The sequence below is a fragment of the Magallana gigas genome, chromosome 6, assembly GCF_963853765.1.
Source record: "Magallana gigas chromosome 6, xbMagGiga1.1, whole genome shotgun sequence".
Taxonomy (NCBI): Eukaryota; Metazoa; Mollusca; class Bivalvia; order Ostreida; family Ostreidae; genus Magallana; species Magallana gigas.
The window spans coordinates 630003-642986 of NC_088858.1; the positions used below are offsets into that span (position 1 = coordinate 630003).

General features: G+C 33.7%; 1 protein-coding gene across 1 annotated transcript; it reads right to left on the minus strand.

Moving 5' to 3' along the window:
• Positions 1-143: 143 nt before the first annotated feature.
• Positions 144-11737, minus strand: LOC105339254 (protein phosphatase 1B). The gene is made up of 6 exons (XM_011444719.4): positions 11392-11737; positions 6137-6993; positions 5914-6031; positions 5640-5745; positions 3070-3124; positions 144-2418 (listed from the first exon to the last, which is right to left on the minus strand). Exons 2-6 carry the CDS (start codon positions 6986-6988, stop codon positions 2404-2406), a joined length of 1146 nt encoding a protein of 381 aa, XP_011443021.1. The 5' UTR covers positions 6989-6993; positions 11392-11737; the 3' UTR covers positions 144-2403.
• Positions 11738-12984: the final 1247 nt, after the last annotated feature.

Genomic DNA, 12984 nt, shown 5'->3' on the forward strand with positions numbered 1-12984 from the left:
CTACAAGTGAGTCAGGTCTGATGATTCTGGGCAATTCCAGCCAGCATGCTGGCTTTGGTACAGGCCCTGTTTTACATTCAAACGTTTAGATGCCCCCTTGAATCTCGGTGTTTGTCATTCATTGTGATTAAAAAGTCACAAAGGAATATTTCAGTTTTATTGGCATATTGTTCTAGAGCTGAGACATGTCACTACAGAAATGATAACAGACACAAAGGAACAGAATCTAGCGGACATCTCTCTACTGAAACACACCAATCTAATACTGGACACCCGTCATCTGACCCTCTTCTAGGTTCATACACAAAGATACACGTCTCTCAAAGACTTTTACAGAAACAAAAATATACTCGTTTAATATACATTGCCCTATTCAAAACTTTCTCCATTCAACAAGTGTGTGGCTTCCATAAAATATAAATATGTAACTAGTACTACACAAGCAATCTGTACACATTTCATCATTTGATCATCGGAATGTACCTGAAGGTGTCATTTACCTGGACTCTGATGTGCATCTATGGAATTTTAGGTTTGATCATTATCCCCTTTTTTAGTAAAACCAACAAATTCAGTCATTGCACTGACATATTATGCAAAACAAAAATTAAATCATTTATTTCAGATTTAATAGCAATTCATAAATGAAAAAAGGGATAAATATAAAAAAGATACAATTTGTCAGCAATCAACAGTAATCTTTTCAATAATCACTAAAAAGGAGAAGAAATCAGAAATGAACAATTGCACAATAATCAAGTCAAATTAATAAAGGCCTCTGTTAAAATGGCATGGTCAAGATTTGAGCTGAAAGTTTTTGAATTATATTTTTCCAAATGTTTAAAATGCTTCATTAAAGTATTTCCAGTGGTCAACAAAACTTTGATTGCCAGTTGTTGAGATATAGGCAAAGATACAGAGCTCACAGTTTTGTTGTGTAAACACATCTTGTTCAATATTTTGGTTTACATACCGAGTGCTAGGTTTAAAACACAACTAAATGTGACAAACAGTAGAAACTGTTTACCTTTTTGTATTTATTGTATTCATAGTGAACAAGAAAGTAGAAAACATCTCCTTGAAACAGAATTGGGCTGAGCATTTAATATACCCAAATAAAGCAATGGTAAACATTAAAAGTGACAAATAAAATTTGAAATTTTCAGGTAAAATCATGAACATGCCGCTATAACCGAGAGCTAAAGAAATATTCTATACAAAGAGTAAGGTGAGAAAATTATGATTAACTATGATATAATAAAAACTGAATTAACGTTGTTCCTAGATTGTCCTGTCAACGACGGGCTGACTACAGAATGCTGCATTATTTGATGATGAGCCTCAAGTGGCCCCCTCGAGCGGGCTGAGGACGGGCCGGGGCCCCCTCACTGGAACAATAAGCAGTGAAGACTATCTAACAAAATCCAAACAGGGGCATAGCAAGGGGGGTAACTCAGTTCATGTCTGATACCATGTATTGCTACAGTAGAAATCCATTATACAGTAGTAAACACGCAACAACAATTTTGGTAGGTTATCTATCAATTATCATCAAGTTTGCATTCAATATACTATCTGATATAAACAACAACAAAAAGTCCATCAAATATAGCACTAGGTCAGTATGTTTGACAAAAGCAGACGGGCAAGTTCTGCCAAGAAGTCATGTTACAGAAGCAGAACATAAATACTGAAATTTAACACAATAAAAACTGAACAAAAAAAATTACAGAAAAAAGATTGTTATTACTTTGGTATCAATACATTTTAACCATGGCAAAAAATTTGAAATCATATTTTGCTTACAGAATTAGTCCTGAATCGTTGTGAAGACATAAACAAATATGTAACCAAGGTTGCCCGGGCCCGGGGTAAACACTTGTGTATACCTTGCATGAAGGAGCCGTTATAATATATATACATATGCGATATGAAAAACATGACATTTCAGAACAACACGTACACTGGTATAGAAACACAGCTCACACACTCAGCCTGAGAACCGCAAACAGGCACGCTCTCTCTCTCCCTCACACACATACCAAACTAAGGACAACAACTGCTCCCCGCCGAGAGAAACATACCGATAGCAACCAAAGACAGTGGGGATTACCAGAATTTCCACTAAATAAACATTTGTAAGAATATAACAAGTTCAACATTTGACAATCAGCTGTAAATTCACCACTGTGTGAACCTGAAGAGTTCCAGTATTACAATGCAACTGTCCATTCAATTCAGTTTATCAGTGACTTTTAGTCTGACTATAGATCAATGTTTAATCAAGGAAACCTCCAGACAAAGGTGTAATTGAGCAAGTACGAAATGTTAGAACATGTAGATCTAAATGAAATCACTCGGTCACTGGTACTTGAGAAACCTTCAGTCTTCCTTCTTGTCTGTCTAGCCTCGGTCTTCCTACAAAATAAGGCAAAACAATCACACTGAGGTGAAGGAGGAATATTCACTCAAAGTCCTTTATATAACTTCACCCCTATCCCATTCTCCATAGGGAATTCTTTAACCAGAGGCCTTTCCCCTCCTTTAAAATGCAGCAACTTTGACTGAATCCTTTCAGAACACTCTCCCACTTCCTTAATAATATAACTGGTTCATATGAAATACTTTTATCACAGACCCTCCCCTCCCTTATAATGCCACATGTTAATATGCAAAAGGTCAATATGGATAATTCACAGACCCTTCCCCTTAAAAACAAAACAGGTTGATGCATTTATTTATCACCACACCCCTTTCTCCTTTCGTTATGCAAGGCTAACATATAATATGACAAAATAAGGCTGCATCGGAGTGACTGTACGATAGACCTTCCTGTTTGAAACAAGGAACACTTGTTGGATGACTAATGGTTGTTTGATAACAGATTGATTCATGAATAAAACTGTTCTAAATATGCTGCATTTGCCTGCACGAATATTTTACATTGATAAAAGCAAGCTCTTTATAACATGATCATAATAAATGTACTGTAATGGACCTAAAGTGTAGCAAGGTCCCTATTAATTAACCCTTTCTCCGAGATAAAAAGAATAAAACCGCATGACTTACATCTTCTGTTGTGGAAGGTCGCAGTCTCTTTAATATGCTTTCTATTGTACTTCTCCTGTTTAATAGATAATAGAGTTGGTTAGAGACTACAAGGAAACCATACATCTGTTTTGTCAATATGAATTACAGTTTACAACCCATCTTCACCTGTCTTCACTGTATGTAAAACGGGAAATATTCGCCCCCTTTTCATTTTTGCCCCTTTTGCCCTCGTTGTCAGAGGGTAAATTTAAAAATGGGCGAATGCTATGTTGCAAACAATATTTCTGTTTGCACAACTGTATCTGGGCGAAATTAAGATAGGATGAAACTGTTTGCAAGTGTAAAAGGACGAAAATAACATGGGGCGAAAATAACTCTGTATACAGTATCAATTATTGTTTCCCTCGGACTGAAATGTCACACTTCCATTGGTTTAAAAACACAACATGTGACTGCCTCATATATCTCTACGTCCATTCTGTGAGAATTAATATTCAGCAATATGACAGTTATCAGCGGAAGCTTCACCTGCTCATTTCAACATTTCATATTCACCCCTGTCATTTGTCATTTAAATTTAGACCATGTGGTTTTATTTGACCCTTTCAGTTTCGCAGTAAAAATCGTGCCTCGTGTTTATAGTCTATTTTCTAGAATCTAGGTACTTGAAGTCAAATATGAAATCTAGACAGTTGTTGATTTTAAACTTTATCTTCATTAATAGGTGGATAATATGAGTTTTAGAAATAAATATGACAATAGAAATTATAGGTTTTTTCTGCTGTTGCAACAATTAACATGTTTAGTAGATGTCCTGACCTAAGGATTAATTTTCAATCCGCGCCTGACCTAGCAATAGCATCAATAATGAAATAGACTATATTATTTTATGCAATGTTCTTTGAAAATGGCTTGATACACTAAGTTTTTATACAAAACAGGCACGCATTCTTTCTTTTTTTTAAAGCACACCAAAAGCATCAAACATGGCTATGATTTTATTGAACAACCAAATGTTTTTATTTTCAACCACGTGTAGAGTGGTTGAATATGAACGATAACTCCGTTCTAGATACCATCGTATTGTTAAATAACCAGTATGAATCAATATGTAAGAGTAGAATGTGTCCTATTTAATGACCTTTCCCTTTTCTTGAAGAGTGGTCCCCCTTTGCTTTAATTCTATAAAAATTAATCTTAAAAAAATCTATACAGTATAAAATTTATTTTCAATAGTTTTTGTATTCCTAAGAACAAAATACACCTTTCCACCAGGCATTTATTGATATTCCTAGTATTTATTTTTTTATTTTAAAAAATGTGCTTGTCCCCTTAGACCATAATGCAATCTTCATTTATTAATTACTACTTAGTTAATAATATTTTTGAAAATCTCTCTTGGTAAATCTTTTTCTACTCTAAAATGCTTTAAATTAATATCAAGTATTAAATACATGATGGATATTCAAGGTTTGAAAAATTAGGTCCTAATATGGATCGGATACCTTAATTTTTAGTTAAAGTTTTTTAAATGAAATATTTGTACATCTATCTGCTGTACTTTTGACTGATGCTGAAGATCTCTATGAAGACTTTTGTCTTACTTTGAGGCCCTATGTACTTTTGAGTCTAACTTTGCCTTACACTGCGAGACCATCATGTACTTTTGAATTCAACCAAGTCTTACACTGAGGCAACATGTACTCTAGGTTCCATCTTTATCTGAAATGAACTTAGTGTCTAACTTTCTCTTACTCCGAGGCGATTTGTTGTTAAGAGTTTAACTCTTAAGAGATTTGTACAACAAACTGCTTCATCTTAATTTAAGGTGATTTTAACAGTAAGCATGGTAAGAGTGGAGTTTTATTTATCTAAGGTGATTTTAACAACAGAGTTCAATGTTTTATTCTGTGGTGTTTTTAAGAAGCTATGCATCCAATGTACATTTAGTCTTGAAATTAACATACCACAATATGATTAAGTACATTTAGTATTGCAGTGATCAGAGCTACGGTACCATGTGGCAGAGTACAGTGTCTTAATTTTTGGGGGGTGGAAGGGGATTTGAATTAGATTGCAGTTCTACACACTGTGTCTTTCTTAATAATGCAGTTTAGACTGTCTTACTTTGAAGTGATTTTTCATAATACAGTTACATGTAATACTGTCTTACTTTGAGGTGCAGTTACATGTAATACTGTCTTACATTGAAGTGATTTTTTCATAATAGTTATATGTCATACTGTTTTACTTTGAGGTGATTTTTCATAATACAGTTACATGTAATACTGTCTTACATTGAAGTGATTTTTTCATAATAGTTACATGTAATACTGTCTTACTTTGAGGTACTTTGAGGTGCAGTTACATGTAATACTGTCTTACATTGAAGTGATTTTTTCATAATAGTTACACGTCATACTGTCTTACTTTGAGGCGATGTTACGTGTAATACTGTCTTACTTTGAGGTGATTTTTCATAATATAGTTACATGTAATACTGTCTTACTTTGAGATGATTTTTCATAATAGAGTTACATGTAATACTGTCTTACTTTGAGGCGATGTTACGTGTAATACTGTCTTACTTTGAGGTGATACCCCCTCCTGGTGGGAATCCATCCATTTCCTCGTTAAGCATGTGCATTATGTAGGGTAAGTCTGCCTCGGCCATGTCTGGCTGTGCTATTATTTCTGAGTACAGGGAAAAAATATTGATTATTATACACATTTTGAAATATTTTGTTTGACTTAAGCACATAATCAAATATCAACTGAAATTTGAAACTCAGTTATGTACTTGCACACATATGATGTACTCTACTTTAATCATGTTTTCAGATATATAATTATGCGATATACCTTTAATTTTTGCCTCTATTTTTGCATCCAAATCCTGATCTTGTTTAACTGCTTCCTCTGAGAGTCGGGGCGCTCCTTCAAAAGCTACTATGACAATACTCATATTATCTCGGCTACCCTGTTGATAATCAGAAAAAAAAATTATGAATACTAATGGATACATCTCATAAACTATTGGACCATTTAACAGCATAGACTTGTATCAAACAAAGTGAAGTCCTACCTTATGAAGACAAGTATCCACCACCATATTACAGATCATCTCCAAACTGTCTGTAACTCTCATTCTGCTCCTAACAAAATCACAAAGTTCATCATTACTCATTACATCCCATATCCCATCACAAGCCAGCACCAAAAATTCATCTTTGTCGCTCCTGGGTTCCACAGAAATTTCTGGCTCAGGGGACACCAATTGTTCACAGGGACCCATTCCCTGTACGTTTTTATATTCAAAGTCTCCTAAAGCTCTTGATACAGCCAGGGAACCGTTGACCCTTTGAATCATCACACTGCCCCCTGCCCTCTGAATGCGCTCCTTCTCTGCAGGGTTGATTGGTTTATGATCACAGGTAGTGAAATGGCATTTGCCACCACGAGAGAGCACTGCTCGTGAATCTCCGCAGTTGGCAAAAAATACATGCTGAGGTGAAACGATGACACAGACAGCAGTTGACCCACTTTTATCCTCGCCGCTCACCATCTCTGGCATTCCCCGGATCTTCTCGTCCAGCTGAAGGAACCCTGTCTTAATTCCCTTGTTGACGTCTTCTAGAGATGGTTGGATCTCTGTGCCCTCTTTTAACTCCAATTTTCCCTTAAAATCATCATTAGAGACTATCTCCTGCAATAGCTGCTCTGCACATGTTGCTGAGACTTTAGCACCAGCGTGCCCATCAAAGACAGCAAAGAAAGACCACTGCTTCAGTCCATAGGGCAGCCCCAAGATGGCGGTGTGTGCGTCCTCCATCTCCACCCTCCAGCCCTGCATGCTGCTGAGGCCATAACGCAGGGTGTTCCCAACTCCTCCCTCATTGTGCTTGTCTGTCTTTGGTTTGTCTAAAAATGCTCCCATTCTGCCTGGAAAACAAAATTTGAAAACATCCATTGATTTTCAGTTTTCAGGATAATAATGAAGCAGTCGGTAACAGTTATTTCATGACATCACGAAGAGCCATAATGTAGTCATTTGGCCTTCCCTCTTTTGATATAATTATACCCAAGTTGTAATAATTACTGAAAAGCAATTAGCTGCTTCTTTCCTCTTGCTGCATTATATTTCTTATTATTTACTGTCTGTTTTTGTAAATTTAGGTTTTTCTCATTCAGCCCATGTTTTAGCTTAATCCTGGGAATTTATACACAAACACCTAATAAAGAAGACCATGTTATAAAATCACTACATGTTTTCTTGATAGTGTACAAAATCACTACATGTATCTTTGATAATGTACAAAATCACTACATGTTTCTTTGACAGTGTACAAAATCACTACATGTATCTTTGATAGTGTACACAATCACTACATGTTTCCTTGATAATGTACAAAATCACTACATGTTTTCTTGATAGTGTACAAAATCACTACATGTTTCCTTGATAATGTACAAAATCACTACATGTATCTTTGATAATGTACAAAATCACTACATGTTTCTTTGACAGTGTACAAAATCACTACATGTTTCCTTGATAATGTACAAAATCACTACATGTATCTTTGATAATGTACAAAATCACTACATGTTTCTTTGACAGTGTACAAAATCACTACATGTTTCCTTGATAATGTACAAAATCACTACATGTTTCTTTGATAATGTACAAAATCACTACATGTATCTTTGATAATGTACAAAATCACTACATGTTTCTTTGACAGTGTACAAAATCACTACATGTTTCCTTGATAGTGTACAAAATCACTACATGCATCTTTGATAGTGTACAAAATCACTACATGTATCTTTGATAGTGTACAAAATCACTACATGCATCTTTGATAGTGTACAAAATCACAAAATGTTTCTTTGATAGTGTACAAAATCACTACATGTATCTTTGTTAGTGTACCAAATTATTTCGTGATTCATGTGGGATATGAAAGTGGCAACATTGCAGAAAAAGTACATTTGGAAATTTTTTCGGCATTGATCGCTATTACCATAACATATATGAATCTTTCTTTTAACAAATTAATAAATCAATTGTAAAAAGTAAGTTACCCGTAAATTATCTAAATTTTTGTTAAAGCTGCTTGGTCCGATTTAATATCAAATTTTGTGGACGTTTTTAAATGATGGTTATGCTAAGTATATGTATAATAATAGACATTGCAGTAGTTTTCCTAGTTGGTAAAGCCAAATTTCAATGACAAAATTAAGTACAAAATTTGTTAACAAAACAAACGACATAAATAGGGTATTGCGTTATTTCGCTTCATGATAAAATTCACCCGACGTAGAGACGAGTATGGTAAAAAAAAAACGTTGTATTACGACTTTGACCTCACTATAAATAAATGTTATAATGTTCAAACAAATTACATATAAACCTTGCATGTTTTGTTCGCTAACATTTCTGAAGTTTGCTTTGTTTACAATTGGTGCATAGTATGCGGGTTGAATAACCCTAATCATTTGGGGGACGAAACCAAACAGTTCCCTTTACTAAACATCCCATGATGCAATTTGGTTTGTTTTTTCGTTTGCCCAAAGAGAAATTATTTTTATTCACTATTTCTAACTTTGAAAGAAGACCGATTCTGCTGGTGTAAATAGGAAAAAGTCCATAACTTTCTAAGATAAATCGTTTGTATGGAAAATTATTTGATACTATAATAACAAAAACATTGGACCAAGCAGCTTTAATAATGAAAGTCTCCCTGTCAACAATTTTTTTAAAATGTTTCAATACAGACCATGCTTGAAGCTTTAAGCTAAAATATTACAATAAATTTGTTTGAAAGGTTAATTGCTTTGTTTATAAAGGGGGGAAGGGGGGATGGATTGCATGTTTAGGCCTAGAAGAGTTGTGTGTTTAGGGTAACCTGACCTAACCTACAAAAATGCCCCTATCCTACAATTTTTAGATGTCAATTTTTATCCGATTGTGAATTTTACATTATTTCTATAAAAAATAATTTTTTAAATGTGACAAAATCATTCTTAGGATTCATGCAGAAAAAAATATGATAAAATAAAAAAAAATCCCTACCTAATTTTTTCATCAGTGTTACCCTAAACACAATTTATTTTTATAGGCCTTAGAGGATTCATTCTGTTGGTAATGACATGTGTCAACTTATTCAGCTCTTTCATAACCAAGGATTTTCCACATCAATTTGGAAATAAAGGCCAGGGCCCATAGGATTGGGGATTTTACAATTTATTTAAAATAGAGAAATCTAAATGTGCTATTGTAAGTCTAAATTTAAACTATTTAACACTTAACAAATTTTTTTAATTTAGTCTTACAATAGCACATTAAGAGATATCTCAATTTTTTTCCAGCTCATGAGCACCGCCATATTGGCCACCATTTTGTTCGACAAAGTTAACTTGGTCATCAAATGACCAGTGGTCATTGATGCATATTGGCCATGAACTTGCTTAAAATCTTTCTGAAGACTGAAAAATTGAGTTGAGGCCAGTCCACAATGAGACAAAATATTCCCTGTCATAAGATGTTTCAAGATTTCTCCATTGATACGCCCCCCTCTACATTGCCAGGTTAGAGAATGTGGCTAAAAATAACGTTTTCCAAAAAAAAGGCATTACAATTAGTGCGAGAGTAGTCAGATGACATCATATCCTTATTCAAATCATTGTAAGCAATTCATTTTCGTTCCTTTGAATATTGTCTGGTAAAACGAACGATCTATCAATCAAGAAACTTGGATTTGTTTCCTTTATATTGATATCAGTTGTACTTCTTTGTACAATAGGTATAATTTAATTTTAGTTTTAATATAAACGACGTCAAAGATGAATACCTTTTTGGTTGGTTTGTAATTTTTAAGGAAAGGAGTTAATGAAATTATATATTAAGAAATACTTCTATGTATAACCAAGTATGGCAAAATTTATTGATTTGTTTAATTCTGATTCTATATTTATGCTAAAAAAAAAATGGTAAATATGTGTATGAATGTTTCAATAAGAGGGATAACATTACCATCAGGCGTGAATAAGCTTTGTTTGTCTGTTTGATATTTGTTCATCAACTTTAAATATACATATATTTATATACCCTGCCTCCCACCTATACCCACAATTATTGTAAATTACTGCTAAATTTATATGGCAATGTATGTAATGTATACGCCAATAAACTACTACTACTACTATAATACATGTAAAAAAAAAATTAAATTGTCAACTAAGTTATAGAAACTTCCACGTGATGGTAAACTATAAAACTACTGTTACGGGCCAATATAGCTTTATAGAATTCCAGTGGCTGTCAGATAACACTGAAAAAGTTTGTTAAGAGTTTTTTTTAATATCGTTGCAGTCTGTAAATATGTTTTCAGGACACAATGTGAACTACTTTTTGTAAGCTAATTGTGCTATCCTGTTAGTGTATAAATAAGGACATATTATTATTAAGAGTAGTGGCAAGTTAAGCATGGCATGTTGTTTGTACATCTTACTCTTGCTATACTCTGTCCCAAGATAATCATAAATACCTTTGAGTTCAAACTACGTTCATCCACTAATATGAAAAATGTCCAGATTATCTGTTTTGAAACGCCCCCTCTACCGCTTCAGGTTTCAAAACACATCGCAAAAAAAAAGTCTACAGGGATTTTGCATTGCATCAGCCATTAATAAGCCCGGATGATAACGTTGAAAAATTGTGCGAGGTGTCCCGAGTACTTCCGAATGGAGAAAAGATGTAAACATTTCCCTTTATAAATCTCAGTAAGAAATTTGTTTTCGTTCCTGTGAACTATTATGAGTGAAAAATGATAATTTGTCAATGAAGATATCTTGGATATTTTACCTTTTATCGATTTCAACAGCATTTCTTTCACAGGTATGTGTTTTTTTGTTTAATATTAATCAAAAAGTGATGGAAGCAATAAATTGGGACAGACTATAAAATCTTTTTTCAGCAGCATTGGACTACTAGCTGTCACTTGAAAATGGAAATCCATATGTCTTCATTTCTAAGCAATCACATTTCTAAATATTAAGTCAAATAGAAAATATTCATATTTCATGTAGCCAACACTACCCGACACCCGTTGCTAATTTAACAATAGTTTGAATGCTATAATTTTCCGTATCTTGGGACAATATATAGCCGATTTCAAAGACATGAACACATAACCTTTTTGTTCAAGCACATTCACCTTAAACTTATAGTTAATCCGTTTGAAAATGATAAAACATTTTAAATTAAACAAAAAAATATCTAAAAGGAAATTCAAGTTAACATTGGTGTGCAGGAAACGAATTAACAAATATTACCTAATTTGTATTATTGTCAACACAGATCTGTATTATGGAATCCTTTCTGTTACAAGTGTTGTAACTGTTAACATCACTAATTCTCCGCGTTAACTGCCACTTGACTTGAAAACCAACGCCATGAATTCAAGCAAACTATGTCGCGCATATTACAAGCTTAAATTGGAGACGATGCTGCATGAGTAGACGTTTCGTAAGAAATCGTCTATCAAAACCAATTTACCAACTTAACGAAATTCGATAGATATGACAATAAAATGCCTCGGTTAGTGATTTTCAGTCAATTTTTCTCGTAGGGACCACTGACAACCAAAGGTCAATATGGCTTCTGCCATAAATGAGCATGCCCAGAGCCACGGGAATAAATCTTAGTCTTCAAAACGTTTCATGGAAGCGGATATTAATTGTAAAATCGAAGCGTATTTGGGATCACAAAATGAAGAAATGACGTCATTTATTAAACAGGGAAATTATTTCACAAAAGATATATCTTTGCGTTAACTGCAGATACGTGATAATAAGATTTTATTCAAATATTCTTGCTTATTTCTACAGAGATACTAAATGTTGACCTTTTCGAACTAGTTCATATTGATAACTTGTACATAAAATCTTCGTGAAGTGCTTTCCTATTGATAATTTGTACATAAAATCTTCGTGAAGTGATCTGTCACTTTCCATTTTTCTAGACATGTACATGTTGGCCTATTACACTATAGTTTAAATTTTGAACTTAAAGCCCAAAACTAAATACATGAATTCAATAACACGGTACCGTATCTTTTATTTACTGCTGTAGGCTAATATTTGATTCCTGATTTCCAACAATTTCAGTATAGATCTACATCAAAATTAACTCTTTTTTTTAAGGTACATGAACTTAATACACCTTACACTTTTAAAAGACACTACATCACAACATAGTGATATGAATGTTTTTTAAATTGTTTGTATCAACAGATTCCCTTGTATATCGTCATAGGGGCTAAACATTTTATTCATACTACTTACCGAATTAATTTTTTTTATAAATAAAATTTTAATCCAAAATTGTATATTTTTTCGCCTGTTTGACTTATATATTTCTTATCCATCATGCTAATCTATCATAATCAAGTACTTTTCTGCTAATTTGAGAAACCATTTCAAGGTGTAGTGATCCACCTGGCTATATAATTGTATTTTAAGCATGTTGGCGCATGCATCGACTCACCAAATACATGTACTATTAGCCAGCAACCTTAGCTTAATAGTATATTTTGTATTGTACAAAGTATATTTCTGAAAAAGCTGAGATTTTTGCTTGAAAGACTTAATTGTTGGTACCATTATAGAAAATGGTTTTCTTTAAGTATTTCTTTGTCTAATGAGTATTATGAAGTGATAATTTCGGTCGGGGCGTGATCAAATCCAATGAAGTTCTAAGGGCTTTATGATAGATTTCATCACACTCCAACCAAAATTATCCCCTCATGATATTCAAAGAATGATTCCTTATTACCGGGTACTTATATTTAAATAATTTTCAGCCATTCTGCGATTAAATGTTTAAATAAGCAAACCCCGCTGGCCCCCCAAGTATACATCATTTGA